Source organism: Amblyomma mixtum, chromosome 9 (assembly GCF_055824585.1).
Source record: "Amblyomma mixtum isolate Tamu chromosome 9, ASM5582458v1, whole genome shotgun sequence".
Lineage (NCBI taxonomy): Eukaryota > Metazoa > Arthropoda > Arachnida > Ixodida > Ixodidae > Amblyomma > Amblyomma mixtum.
This window is the reverse complement of record NC_143020.1, coordinates 37,371,254-37,395,786: the sequence shown is the minus strand read 5'-3', so window position 1 is coordinate 37,395,786 and position 24,533 is coordinate 37,371,254. Positions and strand designations below refer to the sequence as shown.

The 24,533-nt window shown below is 42.6% G+C and overlaps 1 protein-coding gene across 1 annotated transcript; it reads right to left on the bottom strand.

Moving 5' to 3' along the window:
- Positions 1 to 366: 366 nt before the first annotated feature.
- On the bottom strand, positions 367 to 21,071 carry LOC149328763 (chymotrypsin-1-like). Its single transcript, XM_089561817.1, has 8 exons — positions 20,994 to 21,071; positions 19,618 to 19,645; positions 18,862 to 18,935; positions 15,963 to 16,066; positions 12,531 to 12,669; positions 9,008 to 9,125; positions 1,619 to 1,770; positions 367 to 591 (listed from the first exon to the last, which is right to left on the bottom strand). The coding sequence occupies exons 1-8, from the start codon at positions 21,069 to 21,071 to the stop codon at positions 367 to 369; spliced, it is 918 nt and encodes a 305-aa protein (XP_089417943.1).
- Between the last annotated feature and the right edge of the window lie 3,462 nt (positions 21,072 to 24,533).

The following is a 24,533-nucleotide window of genomic DNA, read 5'->3' as shown; positions in this document are numbered from 1 at the left end:
ACTTGGGTCCCACCAGCAACAGAACTGTTAGATGCAGATATTTTGTGGATGTATTCCTTTTCGGTTCATGCGCTCTTCCACTGCTCTTGTGATCAGGTGCGGGGCTATCCACTACGGCATAGGGCATTGGGTGGCTTTCAAGCTGCATCAACGTCACTTTTTCCCCTGCTTCCTTTCTCCTTTGTTACTTGTGCTTAATAAATGAGGGTTAAGGAAATACTAAATTAATTAATTAATTAATTAATTCAAAGTGCTTCTAATGTGCATAGATTGTTCGGAAGAAAGGTGTTGAAATCAGGGCATATATGGTGAGTTATTCAGAATATTTATTGCACTTCCCTAGAATGTAACAATATTTCACCGACATCATCGGTAGCATGGCCCATCAGTACCGCCCCCAATGTTTGCAACAATAAAGCCCCATTCGTCTATATTCCTGAGGTGTTCATTGATCCATAGCCGAAACGGTGATACACGAGTGTGCACCGTCCGTGCACGACTCTTTTTACCCGTCGTGACGAAGGACACAATTCCATACTGCACAGACTTCCCATTCGGTAGACTTCTTGTAACAGGACTGCCGGAGTCACCCTGTAAAATACCATCCAGCGTAAAAAGAAAAAGACAACAGTTCGACTCCAGCGCTCATGATCCCCGCAGAACAACGGTGCGCGTCTAAACTATAAAAAAATAGTGGCAAATATTATCCATGTTTTCCACGTTGACCAATGCAAATGTGTAACCCAGCAGATAATATCATATAACTATTGAATATCCCTTTATAGTTTTAATTCGTCTGAGTTTGGCTTGACAAGATTCTTTTTTTTTTCACTATCCTTAGGCCACCGACGTCTATTAGCTACTAAGATTAGAGACCAAACTTGATTACTAACATTTCCTTAGCCTCGTAATCTATTAATAAAATTACCCCTAATGACTGAACAAACGTTCCATAACATTCTAAAGTGCTGAATTATTCTTTGATGCGGAATTTGTATCAGACAGCAGGTCGATTCAAGGCAAGCGGAAATTTGTTCTTCATAAGCAGAAAATAAATAGGTACCCTGGCACCCCTATCTCTTTCACGTTTAGGTGGAAAGCATATCATAGTGTACCCTCCTGTAAAAGAGTGTTGTAAAATGGCATTATTTCTACTAAACTCACTGGGAAGACAAAAATATTCGTGGACGTGTTGAAGTCAACGTGCGATTCGGTCATTTCTTTTATTTTCTTACAGTTGCAGCGAAGCGCTCAAACGAAACATTTGTTTCGCATGAAATAAGAGCAGCTAACGGATATATCTAACGTTTTGCTTCTTTCGTAAATACTTTTAAAATTTGTAAGAGCGAATATTTTAACATAATTTCTCCTAAACTCAATACCATCCATATGGTATCATTTTTTACAAGATTTTTTTACATTTTTTCATTTTTACATGCCTACTAAGAGAGAACCGTAAAAAACCAGGCATCAGTGACTGCACACTAGGTGTCACTGTGCGCAAGCAAATGCTTTATGGTCGCTACGTAAACGAAGGCGTATGTTCCCTAGCTGACATCACCTCATGACAGCACGAACAACAAAGGTTTGAAGCAGACTTGTGCTGTGATCTACCCACCATCCATGCCAACTGATGAGGGTTCCAACTGCATAAAACTTGCGAACTGCTCAGCCTAAGGCTCGGCCAATGCTTGACGAGGGCTTTGTCACACTTTTCTTCAGTTAATGCATTTGTAAAGTAGTACATAATATGCCGGGGGACCTTGTTTTCTGCATGAAGAAGAAGTCATATGAGATATGGTGTTCATAATTACGGAAAATGTCGACAAAATCATTGCACCTCCGAGAAAAGCTTCCCTGTATCTGCTACAATTGTAGGTAAACTAAAGCGGATGTTTTTTCAGTGATCGTAATCAATCACTGGTCTCACGGTCTAGGCTGTAGGAGAAGGAATTACCTTTGACCTCCAATACGTTTCTTACTGGAGGACGCGGCGTCACAACCACGTAATCGCTAAGAAACGAACGGTACGGTTGCCTAGGATGCGGCGCTGAGAGCCCGCACGCTGCTCTCCAACGTATTGCTTGTGAGACGAAAAACTTTGGCCCAACACTTGGCATTTTAAGAGTAAAACGAAAGTATTTACTGACGCATGCGTCTCCTGTGAGTGCGCGCTGTGAGATGTCGGGAAAGAGCGCGAGCAACAAAGCTTCTATGTGCATGGGTATCAAAAAGGGCGCTATAGCCAGATGGAATAATAGCGTGCCGAAAACACTGGAAATTTCATGTTTAGGTTTATTGCTTTTTTATAACATAGAGAGAAATCGCTCGCATTTGATTTTTTTTTTAGAGAACTGCAGTCGTATTTCGAATTGCGATTGGACTTTGATTTCCAACTACTGCATATGATTGCGCCGGTCTGCGCGGCATTACCGCTGCTCGGTGGCGCTAAAACAAAGGAGGCACATTTAAGAACAACGAGTTTATAGAGAGGGCTCGAATTAAGCCACTTAAGATCTGAAAGTACCACGGGCAGTAGACAAAAGTAATTTTCGTAAACGCATTATGCGGCCAGGCAGGAATGGTGAAAAATAATTGTAATTCAGTAATTAACTAAAATTCATTGTCACCTGTTTATTTACTGCAGTTGTCATTTATGTGTATAACAAAAATTTAGAGGCAGTGGCGTTAAAATACTTGCACTTTGTAAAATTTCAGTAACGCACCGGTGTCCTGACATATATGTAAAAAATTCGAGACAAAAACATCTAAGCACACAGGTGACACCGCATTGATCATCATGATGATCTTGCCATGTGTGACGCAGCGGTTGCGTATGGCACTCCGCCTGACGAGAAGGTGAAATTTCAGATGGGAGTGATCACTTTCGTTATTGGGCAGCAAAACAGAAGAATCTCGGTAAGCGTGGCATGCGGTGAGTGCCATTTCTTTCTCTTTGCCTCTATAGTAGGCAATAAGACGTGATGACGCTTTACACTTCTAGTGCGGCCAAGCACAGGGATACAACACTGTTGTCCAGGAAAGAAAATTCGAGACCATCGCATGTAACTCTACGTGATTCTCATGTGAAGGGTCCGTACGCTACAGCTGCGTCACATTTGCCAGGAACTTGATGACTAGCGCCACGACCTCGCATGCGGGACTGGAAACATAGGGTTGAAATATTAGACGTTCTTTATTCAGAACACATGTGCGGTACTAAAATCGTTCGCGATTAAGAAAACTTTTCAATACCGCTGTCTCCATTTTCAATATGAAAGCGCGCCCTATGTGCAGCGAATGAGAAGTGCAGTGTTAAAAATTTAAGTAAAACTGAGTCTACGATGACACTTTTTCTCATACTTTGAGTCTGCCTGCACACAAAACATATTTACAAAAACAACTGGTATGTACTCCTCTTCTTATCTTTTAAACTATTTGTAAATCATAATGTAACTTTATTTAAAGTCGTTCCTTAATCTTTGCATACGTAGATGGGGAAGGGAGGGGGGAGCCTGGATGAAAATACAGTGGCACATTCAAATTTTTGAGTATTCAGTATTTCTAAATCCATTACACTTCACTCTTACTCGCCTAGCCATGCGCAGAAAAGATGAAAGTGGTTGCTCTTTCAATGGCCCACCACTGGCAAACTTTCTTTGTTATTATACAGCGTTCGGAAGTCCAGTTTAGTGAGCTTTGCCGCACTTTTTAAGGCGAACTTTGCGGTTTAACCTCTTTACATCGTCAATCGTGGCATGGAATTCGTCCAATACATTTTTAAGAAAATAAACTCATCTCTAATATAGAGGTTACTGAGGCGCCCAAAAATAAAATTTATTCCCACCATTTCTTAGTACAATTCCCTAAAACCCTCCTGAAAATTTGGGCGAATATTAGTAATGAGATTAATTCTTCCTATGCCCAATTATTCCTCATTTTTTTCATAAAACGTTTTATGAAGAACAACGGTTCCTGTGAAAAGCTCACATACATTTGCTTCTTCATTTTGATTTTTTCTTTTAAGGCCTGGAAGGAAAATGTCGGCGTAAACGCTGCTGTTGCGACCTAATCAAACGCATACTCACAGTCTATCAAATCACTATACAAGGGTTGTTTATATCCTGCTGTTCGCATAATAGCTCATTAATGGTGTGAATATCGCCCAGTGTAAAGAAACGTTTTGAAATGCCAGCACAGTCGCTTGATTTACAAATACTAGCCAATCTTTTCACAAATAGTTTCCAAGCAACTAATAGTCATCTCATCCGTATGCAATTTTTGAAATCCCAGAGAATATTTTTCTAATTGAGAAACTTTTAGCGCTTTTCCCAGCTCTCAGCACATTCGATGGCGTGAGGGATTGCGTACACGGGATAAATAATTTTGCAGCTCTACGTGCCCGCCGCTCCTGAACACATGTTTACGTAATTGGTATATTTGTTTACTTAATACCACCTTTGTACTTGCTACCTCTCATTTAGTAGAAGCCTTCTTTGGCACATCTTCATTTGCCGGGCAATATCCACCCCCCAGCACAACATACTTTTCATTTCCTTCATAAATTTCGCGGCGAATCTTTACAATCATTGTCAAAATTTTTCCGTACTTTTAATTTCTTATTATTATTCGTAATTCCTACGTGGTTCGTGACTGAGTGTTTATAGTTGATTTTTGCCTACCCATACTTTCCACTGTACAAATTTACCTACTTATTCAGCACCGTTGCGTATTCATTATCATCAGCAGCAGCAGCAGCCTGACTACACCCACTGCAGGGCAAAGGCCTCTCCCATGTCTCTCCAATAAACCCTGTCATTTGCCAGCTGCGGCCACCGTATCCCCGCAACTTCTTAATCTCATCCGCCCACCTAACTTTCTGCCGTCCCCTACTACGTATTGCGTATTGGGCGAGTCTATTTATCGGTTGTCTACTTTGAGCAGCACATGCACGATACTCTTCATATTCTCACGTAGTCGTGACTGCAGTCCGGAGAGAAAGAATACAGTGAGAATAGAATTCAGATGTAACTCTTTATTTGGGCTGGATTGCGCCCGCAAAGAACTGAATAGCTAGGCCGTGCCGCAACAACAAGCGTACTCGGCGGTGGTCGAACAGAATGCCTGCTCTCTCAGCCATGCTCAATTTAAAGCAGATAGCGAACTTGTGAGATACGATGTTCGAGGTTACTATAACATTCTTGAACAACTTAAAATCGGCACCGCCTAGATGCGATAAAACAAGACAAACTTGGTGGCGTTTTACATCCCAAGCAAAGCGATAAATTGGCATGCCAGCAGCTTTGAAGAACCAACAAACACAATGATAGCCGGGGCCACTATACTTGTCTCGGATGCTGCGGAGGGTGAGACATTAACCCCAGACGCCCAGCTGTGGGCTGGTCGTACGAGCCCTGCAGATCTTCATCGCGAAGACTACTCTGCCTCCAGTTCAACTGCCTCGCACTTAAGAGTTGACAGTTTTGCAAGTTCTCTTCTTACGGCGTAGTTCGATGATCCAGCTATTTATCTGTTTTAATCAGATCTTTCCTCTGCTAGACAGCTTCCCACTACTTCTCTGCAACTATTGGACACATCTTGATTACATTCCGAAGATTATCGTTTTTTTTTTTCGTTCTACACTATGCTTGTCACCCTATGTTCAAGCGGAATTTATGCTATCTAGCGAGATGCTGAACTCTTTTACTTTCAGTCTTATCGTTAGCTGGCTTAAGGGCTTCTGCCTCACTGCCTCATTGCAGTAGTTCGTTCCTTAGCCAGTGCTAGCGCTTCCCATCTATTGTTTGCTGCATCTGTCCTTCATAGATCATTCACAATATTCTGGACGGTCAAATGGGTATGAGTATGAAATTTGCACTAATTTTAGTCACGCCGTTCTGTATTCACCAATTCTATGACATGTTCTCGTCAGAAAAAACGCAGTTATAATTCGTAACCAAATCCGTCCTTTGAGGTCTACGAAGCTGTGCTTCATTCCATTCCCTGAAATTCTGCCGTAAACGCCACCTGGCTGGTAACTGCTCATTCTTGTCTGCCAATAGTCAGACACAACTCAAAAACGACAAGATTCTGCAATCTAAAGGACTACTGCAGCCAATACAGCCACCGCTGTGACATGACGTCACGTCCTTCGGCCATACGGTCTGCTCTTGGGCCGAGTATTGATCGGTCACTGAGACCTTTAACATGAAAAGTACCTTAAATGAATGGAAGGCTGGGATAAGGGTTCTTTTCGTCTTGCGGAAGTTTACACCTTTATGGATGCCTTGACTGGTCAACTCCATGGCATAAAAGCCAACTCTCATGCAGGAAAGCTTGAGAGGGGGTGTATTTACTTTGGGCTAGAATATGAGTTGACGGCAAGCTGTGAGGATTCACAATAGGCACTGCGTTATCGGAGACATTTGTTCTATGAATACCTTTCACTTTGTGAGGCCAATACTTATCCATAAGCTAAGCTGTCAGCATCAGTGGTACTTTCTCTGAGTACACTGGCCGTGTATTGGCTGACCGAGAGAGAATGAATAAAAAGAATGGACTAACACACTGTTCCTCCAATACTCTTACCTAATAGGACCAGTGCGACCACAGTAATCGATTTAAAAAGATCATTTCACATCTTATTAACAATAAGGACCTTGTAGGTTCGTGAGAAAAAGTTTAAAAGTTTTCACCAAGAACAATGGTGTCAAAGATATGTCTAGACTGTGACAAGTTTTTAGGAACGAATTGACATTTCTTAGCCACAGCAGTTGTATCCTGAGACCTTGCTTCTCAAACAAGGCTGAGAAACCGCTACATTTTATTCAATGGTAGTAGTAGCCAACCAAAAAAGGAACACAATGAAGAGTATAAGAACCTCAAATTTGAAGTTCCTTTAGCCTGTCTTCGTGTGTCGTATTAAATATTCACCCTCACCTACGTCCTCTGTGCTTTCCACGTGCCGTTTCTTGTTTTCTGCTAGTACTTTCTGCTATAAACCGACCTCATTAACAGGTGCTCCTGCAGTATTGGTAATTTTTATAGTGATGCAGGGCTTTTATGGTGCCCTCTTTTCTCAGTTTTTAAAGAAACTTTTTTGCATTACACATCGTGACCTCCTTCCTTTGCCGAATCTCTATGTGGCGATGATGTTTCATTTGTGCGTCAGGCATCGAGAACTCTTTATTGAGCTCAGCTGTTTGAAATTTTCATCGCCAGTCTTAGAGGAAACTCTGGTATGAATTTTGGAACGGTCAAAAAGATCACTATTGAAAATCCTTTAAAATCGTTTGCCTTGATTACGTTGCTTTTTGCATTAGCGCTTGACTGTACGTTTATTCACGCAGCGTAGATTTTTATCGTGTTTATCAAAGTTGCCTCCGCGCATTCTAAAAGGTAGCCATGAAAGCGAGGTGAAAGTGCAGCGCAATCGAGCTTGCTCTTGGGCCAGATATGCTTGGCTAAATAATTCTTCACAGTGCATTACAGAGCAAGAATTCTGACTGTCCTCGTTGTCTTGTTTAACAACTCCTTTATGCGGCACTATTCTCTGACTGAGTTATTGGATTTGTTGGTTACAAAAAAGATATGATACAGATCAGAAGTCCGCACTACTGCCAGTTATGGAAACAAAATTCGATGGAAACAAATGTAACAGCTCGGTGCTAGCTCAATGCAATTTCCAACAGTTCTTAATCATCGAGTGCGTCTCCAACAGCTGTGCTTCTCGGGAATTCAGACAAAGAGGGCATTCAGACAGACAGGGCACGTTTGCACGCTAACTCGGTAACATTGAAAGCTATAAACGAATCGAGGACCTCGCACGAAGTCACCACGAGAGCCGATCATCGAAAAAAATTGTTTCTACGAAGACCACGTGCAATAATTTTGTGTTCTCTTATATTTGTCGCTCAGTACATCGAAACGCTTGAAAAGTGCGACTGGTTGTCCCTCACAATCATCTCCTCTCACCGTATCGAAATTTATGCAAGATAAGGAAGCAATGTACATGTACACGGCGTTTGATGTCGTAGGGCAGTTGTTCAGATACTGGAAGCACCGAGTTTCTGAAAGCGTCGGCTCACTTAGGGTGTGCTACTGCACACAGCTGCTCGTAACTTCCGTCGGGCGACTGATAACAGATTGAAATTTTACCAGAAAATGGTTTGGTTTATGGTTTATGGGGTTTAACGTCCCAAAGCGACTGAGGCTATGAGAGACGCCGTAGTGAAGGGCTCCGGAAATTTCGACCACCTGGGGTTCTTTAACGTGCACTGGCATCGCACAGTACACGGGCCTCTAGAATTTCTCCTCCAAAGAAATTCCAGCCGCCGCGGCCGGGATCGAACCCGCGTCTTTTGGGACAGCAGCCGAGCACCATAGCCACTGAGCCACCGCGGCGGCTTACCAAAAAATAGTCGAGTATGTACGCCACATTACGACCACCTTAATTAACACTGAAATGTTCAGCTCCCGTTGCCTTCTCGGACTTTATGAATGAACGTGAAAACAAAATATTCTAAATGTGTGTTTCGTGAGAAAAACTGGCTGTTTGTTACGCTTGAGCCTTCTTTGGGGGGGGGGCTGTAGAAGCGTATACTCTGCCAATGAATACGGCACACTTAAAGAATAACGTTATTATTATTAGGAGATGGCGTATTCAAAGAGCCTTAGGCTCAAATTAAAATTTGAGTTATGCTTTTTTGTGAGTATCTTTATAAACAAATAATTAACTGTTTTTTCGATTGGCTAGAGCATTATCTTTGAGAACATTGAATGAGAAGTGATTTTTCCTCAGTTTCCGAGCTGCACTCAAACTCCACCCATGCACCTTAGCACAGCAATCAACTGTGGCTCCTAAAGCGGTACCCACAGGAACTTTAACTCTTGACTTTTCATATGCGCTTTCTCCTTTACTAAAGCCAGCTGAGGGAGCATTTGCGGATGCTATTATATAAACCAGTGTGCTAATTACAGTCATTAGTAATAATGACGATTAACTTACTGAAGTTAATAGTGCCATATCCAGCCAAAAGCATTGGACCTTCATCCGTCCTTTCGTATTTTCTTGGTAAGCAGATTGGCCTGACAAACCTGTTGAACTTCGGCAGGGCTTGTTCAAGCTGAAAAAATAGTCATCCTGTGATAACCACTTCTACTTCTAATTGCGGCATTCATACGTGTTCAAAAGTTTTGTTCCTCGTGATGGAAATGTGAGGTAGCTTTAAAAATCGCATTGAGTAGATACTTGTCCGTTTGCACTACAAGCTTCAGCATCTTTCAAAGCATTCTTGAGCAGGTTTTAACTCTTCCATAAAAATTTCATTTCGTTAGTTTATGGAGAGGTTTATTATTTTCGTTTAGATGTCTTTTCCTGCAGAATTAGGCGTCTTATTGCTCTGTAAGGTACAACATTAAAAAAATACAAGCATGGTGTTGCAATTAAAACAAAAGCGTTTGTTTGAAAAATCTACAGCCTGCATACTTTACTTGAGCAAGCCTTTGTGAAGGCGATATTCGCCACACAACATAACGGGAAGAAACGCGTCGCGTATAAAAAAACTGGCACTCCTGGACTGTGAGGTGCCAAATATACAAATCCTTTATCATAAAAAAAAAACGGAACACGCTAGCACAATCATGCCGAACCTTCCAAATATAAAATTCTTTCAAGAACTGCCCACAAAGTCAAAGTAGTACTGTAAGTGCCCAAATAAATGCTTTTGAATTCACATGAATGAGTGAGCTCAAAATAGCAAACTCCTCGTGTCCTACAAGGGCTAACAGCGCTCAGAATAGCGTGGCTTAACAGAAAAAGGTCTCAGGCCAGCGTAGTAAAGGACACGCGAAAACGGGACATTTTAAAGCACCTATAGGCTAAAAGCAGCACCGCTCTTCTCCCGTCCTGCCCCGAACTAGGATGTAGAGGACATAGCATCTGTTCGAATTTGCTGCACAACAAAACACGAGTATTTTTTCTTCTTTCGGAAGCAGCAATCGCGCTCTAAATCATGTGCCCAGGATCTTTAACAGATAGCACAAACTATGGTTCGACGGCGTGATTACACGTTTCTTTCTTTGACACCGGTATACGCCTAGTATGTTATTCCGCTTTTACCGTTCTGATCAAACCGTGACGCACTGAAACGTCGACGTATGTAATATACATTGCTCACTAAAGTCTGCTCGAGCCAAATCATTAAAAGAGCCGCCTTTGTACCTGAGGAAATAGTGTCTATTTTTAATACATTTAAGAGAGCCGGTCTCACCTTCAGGGAGCATTTCGCAGATCGTCGAGTGATATCCGCAGAGAACAGATTCGAGCTAGAGATCAGTAGGCAAAGGATATAAATTTGAAATGTGAAGGCCTTTATCGCCTTGAAATCGCCTCCCATTTCTTACGATTACTACTGACGCATTCTTCACGGCACGTACTAAGGTATCACCACCGTGACGTTAAGGAAATGTCTCAAATATACAAGCCTCAGTTTAAGCAAAATAACAAGAAATGAAAATAGTGTTGCCCGGTCCATAGCTTCGCACATACTTCACAATACAGTCTTAAAAATTCCACTTGTGTCGAAGCACATGTTACTTTCTCTTAGACCATTTCAAGTGTGGTCTTGCAATGAATTTGAGTAAATCCATTCACCAGCACCTGTTTGGGCCTTTACGCTGATGAACATGCTAACATTACTGACATAGCACATCCTCAACTCCTTGATCATAAACTATGGGCTGCACAAATGCAATCAGACGAACCGTTTGAGGAGAATGACGTAGTCCTGCTGTAGCTCACCGAAGAGCGATAATATCTGAATTTTCGAATACAGTTAACTTTTTACGGAGGGTACCAAATCAATACAATTATATATGTTTACCCTGCCAACGAGCAGTATTGTCCTGGCAAAAACTACGTAACCTTTGTTAGGTGCTCGACATACTCACAGTAGGTAGTGTTGCATGCCCACATCGTATCAGCTCATAACAGAATAGCACAGGTGATAATACGAGGTCTGTTAGAAAAGTATCCGACCTTTGGCCGAAGAAAAAAAAATCCATAACTGGAGCGTTGGAAACCTAATTACCTTCAAAGTAGTCTCCTTGGGACTGCACACACTTCTACCAGATGTGCTGCCACTGTTGAAAGTATTCCGAAAAGGCCTTTTTCGGAATGGAGTTTAGCTCAGCTGTCGTTGCAGCCATAATGTCCTCTCTTGTCTGAAATCGCGCTCCTTTCAATGGCCTCTTGATTTTGAGAAACAACCAGAAGTTGCAAGGGGCCATATCAAGAGAGTAAGAAGCCTGTTGAACTACAGGGATCTGGTTTTTCGCCAAAAAAGTCTGAATAAAGTGCGAAGAATGTTCAGGAGCATTGTCGTGATGGATGCGCCAATGTCCTGTTGACAACTCCGGTTTCTTGCTCCGCACAGCATCACGTAGGGGACGGAGGACATCCCTGTTGTACTCTTTGGTCATTGTTTGACCCTGGGGCGTGCGTACTCGTGGTGTGCCACACAGCGAGAGTCCAAGAAAGCAGTCAGCATCACTTTGACGTTGCTGAACACTTTACAGGCCTTCTTTGGTCTTGGGGACGTGGAATGCTTTTGCTGTGACGACTGGGATTTGGTTTCCGGGTCGTACCCGTACACCCAAGACTCGTCACCAGTGATTGTGGTGTTGTTGAAGTCGGGGTCACTGTTCGTGGAATCCAGCGTGTCCTGTGAGACTTCAACACGAAGCTGCTTTTGCTCCACCGTGAGCAGCTTCGGCGCGAATTTCGCCGCAACTCTCTTCATGGCCAAATCTTCGGTGATAATGGAATGTGCAGAAAACCTACTGATGTCCACCTCTTCCGCAATTTCTCGGATAGTCACACGATGGTCCCGCATCACCAGAGCGTTCACTTCGGCGGTGACCTGGCCATTTCGGCATGTTGATGGCCGACCGGAGCGTGGCTCGCTCTCCTGCGATGTGCGGCCATCTTTAAACCAGTTGTACTATTGCTTAATTTGTGTGCTGCTCTAAGCATCGTCACCGAAAGTCGTCTGAATATTCCGAATGGTTTCCACTTAGCTGTCGCCCCGTTCCTGACAAAATTTGATGCATTAGCACTGCTCCTGTCGCACCGCCATTTTGCTTGCACTAAAAAACCGACGAGAGCACTGCGCACTACCTCACTCAAACGCTGCCTCCCAGCGACTGACGCTATCGGCAGGCGGGAAAAAATTCGTGGATGTGCACGACGGTTCAAGGTCTGCTGGTGCAAGCGCGCTTGTTTCATATCCATCAGGTGTTCGCAAAAAAAAAATAAGGTCGGATACTTTTCTAACAGACCTCGTACAGTGTTTCACAAGTACGCTGTACCCGGGCCCGCTGCAATCAGACGCAAATCTACATACTAGAGTTATGTGGCGATGAAAGTAAGCGTTCAGTTCCGTATTGAGCCGCTTTCAATGTGAACGAACTTTAGAATAACGAAAACGCCACCAGGCAATCTCCACATTTCTGAGCGCTAATATACACACCTTTAAAAGAGCGATGTCATATCCTTTGTATGGGCTGAAGTACTTCTCGTGAATGACACCTCGTTCCACCCGAATGCAGGGACCCTTGTTGCCGACAGTGGTGTTGAAGAAAACTCTCAATTCTTTTGTAGTTTCGCCTCTTGCCGTGTGGAACATCAAAAACGCAAGAAAGGCAGATTCAGACCAGTATTCTTTCTTCAATGTTCAATAAATATTTCCATCTAATGTCATAAGGTTTTTTTGTTAGAAAATTGTATCGCAATGTTTGAAGACTGATATGTTGTAAACCCATGTTTCCGACTGCAGAGCGTCGGACGAAGTAGATTCGGAATTTTTTTTTAGATTATCTGAGTGACACAGATTCTCGGTTGCAGAAAAATATTTTTGCGTTTTGTTGGCTTCCAGTAAGTGAGGACATAGTCAAGAAAAACCGGTGATGTGAAAACTCCTTGGCTCATGCCGCTTTTTTTAACTTATTTACTTTCTCAGTACCGGCTTCATGCTTCGCCTGAAGTGAAAACCAGCTGCTGCATTAACAAACAAATAGATCGCAATATTTCACACTTCTAACTAAGGCGAATGGAGTGTGAATGCGTACTAGACTTCTATGATGAGGGGGAAGCATGCAATTGTTTCTTCGAGATTAAAAATATAAAGCATGACTTACACAAAATTACTCTGAACGAACTTTGAGTGCACAAAATCTTCTGCTGCTGTCCATTAAAATGCATAGATGTAATCGATTGCGGATTCACGCCAATGAGAAACACGGCAATTTAAATGGGGGACGATAAAGGTGCTCTACCTGAAATAGACATGTTGCTTCCAAAGGTGACTTAGATACTAAAACAACGCAAAATATAAGTAATTTGTGTCCTTTTTATATATGTAGTCAAGTTCTCGTGCTTTTACAAAAAGAATACGTGCTGGAACTTCCCTGAATTGTTATATGCACGGGCCGTGTTTTGGCGCAGTTTTCACTTTGATGAAAAAAAGGACGCATGTGTTCGCCGACGTTTATCAAAGCGCTTCTCATTCTTGCGATTTTTTTGCTCTGTCACACTGTACTTTTCCGAGAACTACTATTAAAATTTGCAAAAAGGTCCAGCCTCTATCTCAACGAAGGATGAAAATTCAGACCGTGTCTTTTGCCTAGGCTCCTTAATGAAAACAATAAAAACTGTTATCAGATTTGTCGTCATAAATATATTTAAGGCTTTTGCATACATTTGCTTCCATTTTAAATACATTTGGGGCAATTAATGCTTCTTTTCTTGCTGAGAATACCTAACCTAAAACTGGCAATGTTCGTACTGTCAAAAAGCGAATGTTGATTTAAAAATATCATTGCGGATTGTGCAGTATAAGCTGTGCGTACGGCACCCAGAAAGGATACGGGTATGCTCTATCACCCAAATATCTGATTCAGAAACGCCAAAGACTAAAAGTCTATAACGCCAATAAACACAATCAATCTTGGAGAGCAGTGAAATTTAGTAAGCGTTGGCTACTGATATAAGCAACTGTTAAATGTGAAAATCCAGAATACGCGGAAGAAAGGATGTAGCCTAAAAGCGGTTAAGGGGAAACTAGGCATACGCAAATGTCACATTTACTTGCAAAGACAAGGAGGGAAATGTTTCAATTATGGCTGACTGAGTTTCAGTAGATGAGGAGGAAAATAAATCGTAGTATAAAGCAGCCGAAATAATCACGGTGATATTGAAGAAGGCAGGGGTGCACAGTAAGTAAACAAGAACGGTAGAACTGTGGTCAAGGACGGCGGAGAGTTTGTGCTAGGAAAACTGGCCGCCCTTTATACACAATGGCTCGTGCCCTCCAGTGTACCGGGGTGTTGAAAGAACGTTAACTTTATCTTAGTCCGTAGAAAAACGGGAGGGCAAAAACTTGAGAGGAAAATAGAACCAGAAAAGTTACTGTTAATTACCATTTAATTACCATCAACAAATTTACTAAGGTAATTGCTAAGATATCAAGAACAACCGTATAGCTCAATCAATCAAGGGACCAGAGGGAGTATCTCCTTTACAATCGACCATTTTCCTGCCATCAATCGCGAGACGCAGACTTCGGGGATAAATGAAAGGGGTGGATTTAATTTGAGGACAATGGAGAGAGCAATGAAAGGGAAGATGGCTGGTGTAACGTTTAGAGTCAGGAAGAGGAGAAGTGTGCCTTGTAAACAACTCGACGAAACGATATTCCAGTCGAAATCAAGCATAAGAAACTCGCGTGGACAGGGCACGTAATGCGAAGGGTAGGTAACCGGTTCTCGTTAAAGAAAAAACAGTGCATTCCAACGGAATGCAGAGCGTAACTAGGCGCGTCCAAACGTCGTCTGCACGCATGGGACTAATGTTTTCGAGGATAAGGCTGCCGCAGCTGGCGCAAGACATAGACATTAGGAGAGACATGAGAATCGCCTGTGTTCTGCATTAGGTACGGATAGTATAATGGTGATGATCTTTCCGTTCAATTTTTTTTGTGCATGAGAAGTGCTTCTACTTTTCTGCATAAGCCGTTCCTCATTGTCTTACTCAGGCTTAGTAGGAGAGAGAAACAGTTAAAATGATCGAAACGATTGGCGAGCATTTGTTCAGTCAGAAAACCCGACCGATTCACGAAAATATCTCGCGGTGGCATTTCCGCTGCTCTTCTACATTTGCGAGCCCGATGGCCATCCGCCGGCGCACGAAAAGCAGCCGGAGGTACTGTGGACAGTGCTGGCATAGGAAAGTGGGTTTCTGCTCCGAATGCTCCCCTCTACCGTTTGCCATACTTCAGAACATATTCTACGTCCATCTGGTGACGGCGAACTGTTTAAACGCCAAGCATTCTTCCTCATGCATGGCAGGAGTTCACCGTTGCCGAAGCATCACGTAATGTATCACGGCTGGCGTATGGGCTGCATTCCGCATCTCACCTCCACTATAAGACGTATGGAGGCCATAACGGCCATAGGCAGGTGAGGTGCACTAGCCTTGTCACGTCGTCTTGGAGCACATTACTATCATCAGCTAAGCTGACTGCAAATTATCCTCTAACAGCCCAGTGTCGTGTCACCCCTGCTGTGAGCTACACTGGGCTACACAGCTAGACCCATGTCCGCGGCTCAACAAAGGCCTTCGTGGCTGACCTCCTTTCAGCGGATTTTGCATGTAAAATCTTGATTTCCCTTTTAGAGTGTAAAATTAAGTGCCTTAGAGCAACAACGCTTCGTCCTGTCATATCAACATTTTAGTTTGCAAGGTATACATCTCCAGTGCGGATTAAGAAAAGCAGACCTTGAAATTTTACTGCAAATTAATGTTTGCAGTTACCCTGGTTTCAACTATTTCTGTAATAAACACTGTTCTTGAGTGACTTGAAAGAAAGCGTTGATAGCACTATGGGGCAATGTGGAAGCATTACCTTTTGTAGATGCAGTGGGCTGCAGTGAGAACAACATTTCGAGTTATAATGCTTCCGCCGCAGAACCTTGCGCTTTTCCCGACAGGAAACATGAGTATTTTCACCTATATGAGGAGAAGAAATGTCGTCGCAGATATAAAATTCTGCAAGTTCCATCTACTTTTGCACCAAATACATCAGCTAAACAGACACGATTGCATGAAAAAAATTAGAAAGTGCTTTTTATTTCAAAATGCTGTCACTACAAGCATCTCCACTACAGGGGAGCAGTAAAGGACTTTTTTGCTTCAGTGACTGCGCAAACAAAAACATGGCAAATATATTTGAAGTTATGTGTTTTGAATGACTAATATTGGAAGCGCTATTAAACGGTGGTACTCTCCGCGCCAATTCCTCAGAAGGTGCAGTTCCTTACCTGAAGCTCTTAAGAGCAGCTGCAGACTGAGACAGTTGTGGCTCATTCCAAAGCATGTGGTTGTATCAGAAGCTTTGTCGTTGTGAACTTAAGTATTCCGAATGTATATGAGTCAACACAGGGTCTCATTTTGCGTGCTCGCTGGAGGATATCGAACTTGAAGCCCCGCTGTGACCGTTGGAAACCTAGGCATATTTTCTAATAAACAGTTTTCTTGCAAGAAAATTCAATCGACGAACTTATCAACTTGAATTTATTCCCTTGATCGTACCCAGTGCAAAATTGAGATCTCCTGCTTTCGTTAGAGCACCAGTCAAGCTTCAGAGCTTGTCTCGGCTGCCATAAAAACCAGTTATTGAATCCTCGCACGAAAGCAAAGAGCAGCAGTGAATTTTAATGTTCGATAAATAAAAATAATCTCTGATGGCCTCTGACGTCCATAACTTTATGCGCCAATAGCGGCATAATAACAAGATGTGAAGGTCGAAAGTACATCTCTTGAAATATTGCACAGTGAAAATTTTCAATTCGCTTTGTGGACAACCTGACCCTTTTTTAAATCTTGTTAGTGGCTTTAGGTTATTTTTCTAGTTTTAAAAACTTTCCTCACTATTCATTGTTCTTCTCGTTAGAGAGAACTTGCATCCTGTGAACACAGTGCTGTGCACTGCACGCGAAACCACTGCGCGTGCACGGAGAGTGATTAGCGGAGAGAGTGATTGGCGGTTTTGCAAGTAAAGTTGTCCACAATGCACAAATTTGAAATAACCTTCCATTATTTATCGAGCAGGAGAAAAAAATCTCCACGCACGTCCTGTTCCTAGCATCATGACTACTATGTTTGAGCAAACTGTTATCAATTCTGAACATTCTGATTATTGCCAGCAAAATTTTACTCTGCAGGATTGCTATAAGCAATGTCTCTAGGAGCATCCCAAGGATTCATTGTCTAATTCAACAGTGAAAGACTGACTCGCCAAGCCCCACCACTGTGCGCCCGTGTGAATATTGAATTGAACTACACCATTTCTTTTTAATATCTGCAAGAAATATTCGAATTTTTCTGCTCAGCACACCACAACTTTCTCTCGTCTGTTTACCTAGCCGCACTTCTTTTTTGGATGTTTTGGATGTCGCAAGGTTGGCCATTAGTCATTCTTTCGAGCGTAACTTGCAAACTATCAATGCATGGCTGTAATTACAGAGATGTCGCTTCCTTCAGCGTGCGTGGAATATTCAAGGGACTGACTTTTGATGGATGTAGCAGAAAAGACAATTAGTCAAAATACTGGCGGAACAATTGCACTGCACGTTGCGAGTAGAGTTAGCAATTATTACTTTTTTTTTGCCAGAACAGACGAGTTTGTTTTGCAATTTCAGTCGCGAGGGTTTCGGTAAATAAACCTTAACATTTCCTTGAAACGATGTTTCAATTTTAGACGCCCAATTTGCAGGAAGCTGAGTTATTTTATACCATCGAAAACGATTCGGAAGCTTCACTTGTAAAAGCTGGAAAAGTTTGGACCACTTGCACGGAGAGCCTTCCCACGAAGTAGTATTTTTGCCGCGTTTTGCAGATATTGCAAACACCCAGGAAATAAAGAGAAGATATCTATGGTGTGTTTTTTTAAGAGTTGGGTTTCAGGAAAAGTGGAGGGTTAGTATGCCTCGATGCAGTCATGTGTTTGGTACTTACCAGCTTCACAGGTCGAAAATAATTTAAGAAGCATTCTTTACTAAGGAAATGCTCACTGTATATTATTTACTGGGCTTCGTTTTAACGATCTCGCGCATTGTTCTCAGTTATGGGTTTATCTTGAAAAAAAGAACTCTTGTCCTGAACTGCTCCCAAAAGTAAAGTAAATGATGATGCGCCTAAGTATCACTTTTACGCATACTCGGTCAGCCACCAGCAACAATCTAAACTGGCTGGCTCAAAATCGGTGAGCGTCTGTTTATTTACGAGTATTTTCATAATGATCAATACATAGCGCAACAGGCAGGCACACAATGAATCTATAAATCCAATATTTAATCAAGAAGCTTCTGCGCAATGCCGCAAATGAAACTGCTAAATTTCATCATACTTGATATTCATAGTTACTTTACCTTACCTTGTTTTTGTTTTCGGAGCAAGCAAACCGCATTCTTGTTTTCTCTGCACGCACTCCACTTTTATTTTCAGCAACAGTGACGAAATGTCGTAATAGTTCTCTCCCAATTAGTGGGTAGTGTCGCCACCATTGTAGCTGGCGCCATTAAAATCATGGTTGCCACTCAGCATGCGCTGTTTCCGGCCACTGTGTGACCAATATTTGGCAGACCAACAGCAGAGGCGAAGTTCTGCAGCCTCACAAAACCTTTACGAAATTCGGCTCCATATTTTTGTTTTCCTTGTATGAATACACAGCGCTGCAAATTTTGTACAGTCAGCAAACTGCAGGCAAACGATGCAACGTATACATTTCGCCACATAACTCTTACCAACCAAGGGACCTGGACCTTTGCAATCTCTTTTCCGTTAATAATTTTGCCGACTGGTTGAGAGAGTCCACAACCTAAAAGACAGAATATAAGTATTACTAGGAAACAAAATTCAAAATTAAAACCGCAAGGCAAACAGAATCAGAGGCTATTCCTCTTTCGCTAGCTGAATAGGATGGAAGCTGTTTTGTTCTCCAATGTCAATGATTTGACGCACGTGACCGAACAGCGGAAATTTCCTTAAGTCCTGCGTGTTTTCACTAGAAATAATAATTTAACTTCCATTTAAACATTTATTGGGAAAATCTAAATAATTGATATGCTTACCTGCTGAGCGTGAATGTTGAAAGAATGCATTCTATAATGCTAAAAGGCTGTGCTGTGCCATTCCATTGCTCCAGGATACTAATGACAACTATACTGAAGCTATAAAACTCTAAAGCAAAAGAATGCACCCGTACAAAGTGTTAGAGAAAATATCTCTCGTGTTTTTTAGTATCATTACATTTTCGACGGTCCGTCTGTAGATTTCCTGCGTTCAAAAGCTGTGCTCCTTGCTTATGTCACCCGCATGTTTCATTTGAATAAGTTTAATGTTCACACAAGAATAGGCTACAATTCAAGCTAACTTTCCGAGTTAATTACAAATCCGTCTTTGCAAAAGCTGCTGGCAATTTGTATAGTTCACGGTGAACACCAATAAAGCCATGACGAAAAGGTTCTCTACATTTCAAATTGGGAATAGTAAAAACTCACTTCGTACATTCACTCTGTAGCGTCTTGCCTAGATGGAGACATATGATGCAGAAAGTGAAAGAGAATTCGTCCGTTAGAGCCTCTTCAAAAGAAGCATATACCACTAAAAAGGAAGGCTAAAAAGTATGAAGAATTAAATTAATGCTGCTATCGCACATGAAAGCAGGCACAGATTTTATATTTACAAATGTCACCGCTGGGATTGATGTCTGGGTTGTTCTTTCCACTATGATAAAACAGTAGTGGCAAAATGATAGTTTCTTCTTCTTTAAAAGCCCTAAAGTCACTTCCAAAGCATCACCATCCGAAGTATTTGCGAAGAGTGCAAGAAGAAATGCTTATGAATTTACTGCTGGATCCGCGGCCTTTATACTTAAGCTGATACTTAAGTTGGAACTTTATGCTTAAGTTGATATCTTCAGCCAGCACCTAACACGAATTGCCCCTACTTCATCGTTCGTTTCCTTCAATTTTTTTTATTATTGTAGCTTTTTGAGGGCTAGGGAGAGCCACAAGAACTGTACGCTCTTTCCTCAGGTTTCGTAAGCTTTGTTCCATAAGCTGCAGATATCACGTGACTATGCGATGTACAGAGCCGAGAGAGCGTCAATATTGCCTTAAGTAATACCTATTGCTTCTCCCACCCGATGCATATTTAATTCATTAATAATAAAGGTAAAGCTTGCGTCACGAATTTTTTGCAATAAGCCAAGACTGTTTTCGGCAAGCGAGGTGATCCAGATTTGCCACTTGCGTGATTGAATGCGCTGAAGCTGCTAAAAAAAACGAGAATGTTTATGGGCATAGCTTGCGTGTACTCTATGAATCTAATCTAAAAAGTGGGAAGGCCATAAAAAAACATCTTCACGCTGTATGGTGCAGCTTTAGAGTCCTTATGAAGCTGAACATCTTCTTTAAGTCATCACAGCACTTTCTCCGCATCATCTTCAGCTATGATCCTCTGCCAATATCGCAGGACCAGTGTTGCATAAAACATATTACCGAAGAAACGCTTACACTTATACAATATTTATAAATTGCTGACCACATGAAAGCTGAGTTCATAAATTGGTGATTGTGCATGCTCGTAATTGCTTTGTAACGAAGTTCAACAAGGGGAAGCTTTGGGCCAGTTGGTCAGACATGTTGGGGAGGAGGAATAACCGCAAACTTGACAGGACTGAAGATCGAGAAGAGGACAGGACGAGCGGTAAACCGCTCGTCCTGTCCTCTTCTCGATCTTCAGTCCTGTCAAGTTTGCGGTTATTCCTCCTCCCCAACTTGTAACGAAGTGATCCCGGGATTGACATAGTTTGAAATAAAGAAGAGAGCCCTTGTGTAACAAGTCCAAGAAGTAGAAGAAAACAGCTCCTTACCTGGACAGAGAAAACACTGAGCACAAAAAGCGTAATGGTGATGGCGTCCCGAAGTGGTCTTCTTCGACAGCCCACCATAGCGCTCTTTCTCAGCAGCGCAAAAGAGTGAACGTTCTGACCATTGGCAGATTTCTCAGAGGAGGCCTGCGGCATGCAGTCATCAAGCTGGGTCGGTTGTCATAATTCCAGTGGCACCCAAAGCTTACCAGAAGGTGAGAAAGGGCTCCTATCAGGCGCTTCAGACAAGACGTTCTTGTTATTGCGCACGGTGGTATCGACCAAATGGTTTTCTACTACCGTCCCAATCGCCCCGCTCAACGAGCATGGAAAATGACAGGCGTTTCACGTGCAGTTCTTTAGAAAGCACCACAAAAGCGAAGATCTAAGAAGGATACTTTACGATCAACATAAGTGAACCTATAAAGCGTCATATTGAGGAGGTGCTTCAGAAGCATTCGGCTGGGTTATGAGTGCCAGCACCTAGCTGACTATCGGACGCTAGTTATATAGAATTTTTAATTGAATCGCTTGAAAGGTTTGGGGCTTCTAAGCCGTCTTGAGGGCCACTTCTTTTCTCGCTCGTTTGTATCCTCAGGAAAGGAGAAGATAATAAATGCTTCAGAAGTAAATTAGAAGGCAAGACAATTGGACTCCAATATACTTTCAAGCGAAACTTGACAGCACTATTCATAAAATTGAGAGATGATGAATATAATAAATACACGCTCTAAGGTAGTGCAATCGTAACAGCAGGTAAAAGTTTTGTTTTTAGTGGTCTGAATGCTCTCAATTAGCGTGATTCTTCAATTTTAGGCTGGAAATGAACTAAGACTTTTGCAGGCAACAACCAGACGCATACTGTACGACAGCACGAATGTTTTAAGTAAAAGGAAGTCCCTTGGTTCCTCTGAATATTCGGTCTTCAGAGAAAGAGTACTCTAATAATTTGTCCTGCAGGAGAGTGACGTACCTCTTCCTCTGAATTAGGGCAACCCTTTAAACTGGTGTAACAGGCTCCTAGAAAAAAATCAAACTCTAGAAACCTGTCTGCTTCTATTAGTTTTAAATATGCTTTTATGCACTTCCAAGATTGCAAAATTTAATTTATAGTGTTCAAATTGTCGCATGCACTTTTTAATTATGGTATACTCATTGCCAAAAAGTTCTCTCTTCGCGACAATATGAGACAAGCACAAAATAAAATATGCACTGAAAAGGCATCTCGTGAGGTGACAAAAATGCAAGAAAAAACAGAATTCGAATCAGTTATACAAGTGCTCTTCAGGGGCATGCACTAAACGAGAGGACTGCATAATTTCTCTGAGCACAGAAGCTGATGACGTAATTTTGCAGAGCGCAGAAGCTGAAGAATAACCTGCAACGGCTTCAGATTATTGGATGCATAGTTACGATGGTAAAGCATGAGGTCATTTATGCAAAGAGTCATGCTTTACGGTGGAGCGCCTTAGACAGCAGTTTTACAGAAAGACCGACTCTTTCAAACAAGACGTGCGTTCAGCGAGAACGTCAGCGAGAAAGTTAAGCGAGAATAGGAGACGCAGTAAACCGCGAAGCTCCCCCAGAGCGCGCCGGAGAGCCGCGCCGTACAGGAGTGCAGGAGGGAGCGCAAAAGACATGTCTTCCGTGACACCCATGGCCGAGTCGGCCAGGCCCGCCCGCTCGAGTTTCGAAAAACCGTGCATCCGCAGCACCCTTGAAATAGCCACGCTTCAATGGAATTCGAATGTTGGTTTCGTTTGCCGATGGCCGAGCTCCAAGACAGGCCCCGTCGGATTCGTCGCAAGCAGCCACGCTGCGACCCTGCTACTGCTCTATGTGAACACTCTCCTCTGCTCTCTCCCGATGGGCCACAACCCGTTGGTCTGTGACGAAGTGCTAAAAAGTGGCAGGCACTTTTCATAGAGAGAAGGGCAATACATCAAATTCATGGAGGTTTACTCGCGCGATAATGGCTTCTGAAATTAAGCCGTCGGCACCTCCAAGCGGCCAAACTGTAGTCCCAACGCAGAAATGTTTTCCGCATCCTGCTGAGTCAAGGGTGTATATGGCTTAGCCAGGGGTTACCGTCCTTTCCAGTAAATTTTATTCCTCCTATGGTATCAGGGCAGAATGAAATGGAGCCTTATTTTGCTTTACGAGAAGATCGACAGGAGGCGTTTCCAGCGGCAACTCTTTTGTATATACGATTATCGTGCAAGAAAGCAGATGAGTCCCACTCCGCGCTGCCACGCTTCACTGCCGTCGCTGGTCACAGCTGTTGGCCACCTCTGGTTGCAACGTCTTCGTGCGCCCTAACTGCTGTCCCAGTCCGTCTTCGTGGCCGGTGAATAAATCCCCTTTTACGTTTGCGGTGGTGCCTCGATCGTCATCCACGTCATCGCCCTAGAACGGCGAACTCTAGGGCGACCCGCTCCAATAGCTGAACTAGAAACCCCTGGCCTCACTACCGACAGCCATCGGCAGTGACGACTTGCGTCAACGGGATCTCGCTATCTTTACATATTTATTTATACATACTCATGGCCAAAGGATTTTGCAGGACGGTTTCAAGACTATACAAGATAGCAGTGCGGCCGCTGTAAAGAACAGAAAAAACAAGTAAATAATAAAAGAAAAGGGCACAGTATAAAAAAGCAAAAGACAAAATAGGTCCTACTGTCATAAATTTTGACACAGCCGCTAGATGACAATTGTATTACATCTCGGAACATATGTTTTATGTACACAAACTATCATCTTTAAATAGTAGCTACGAAATTCCAGCGAGACAACGTATAAAGTTTGGTTAGCTTGGTTTACAATTTGGTAAACGTTGGTAATGCCGCGAACCTGTGTACTGATTGTTGACTCTTTCAAGCTGTCGGCGCGTGGCTTTATCGCTTTGTTTGTGATGCAGGACGCGACCAGATTTATCTACATTGTTCGCATCTAGGCGGAGCTGATTCTATGTTGGGCCAGTAAGTTGTGCTGAATTGGCACTCCGTATCTCGAAAGTTCGCTAACTGTTTTAAATTGAGCACAGCCGAGAGCGGCAGGCATTCTGCTCGACGACCGTAGAGCACGGTTGTTGCTACGCCGCCGCCGAGTCATTAAGTTCTTTGTTGGCGGAAGTCACCCTAATGAAGAGTTTTGTTTGGAAACCGTTTTCGCTGTCTTTCTGCTCGCCGGACAGCAGTCACCACTACGTGACATAAAAGTTAGTATATCGTATGGCGGTAAATTCTACTCCTCTAATGCTCTGGCGAAAAACGAGTACTCATATACGTCTATCCAAGCTTATGCGGGTTTAATTTGGTCTTGGTGGCTGCTTATGACTTTTCCTGTCAAATGTTGATTTATTTACTTTTGTGTGCTAAGATTGAACCACTTTTTATGAATCAAATTGCGAAATTTGAATTCGCAATCATTTTGCGTTGTGAAATTGGAAGTAGGTTTAGTTTCTTGGATATTTTAATTACGGGGTAGATAGTCAATATTTTCGGAAGATGAACATCGCTGCCTGTCCCTTACATATTTTTA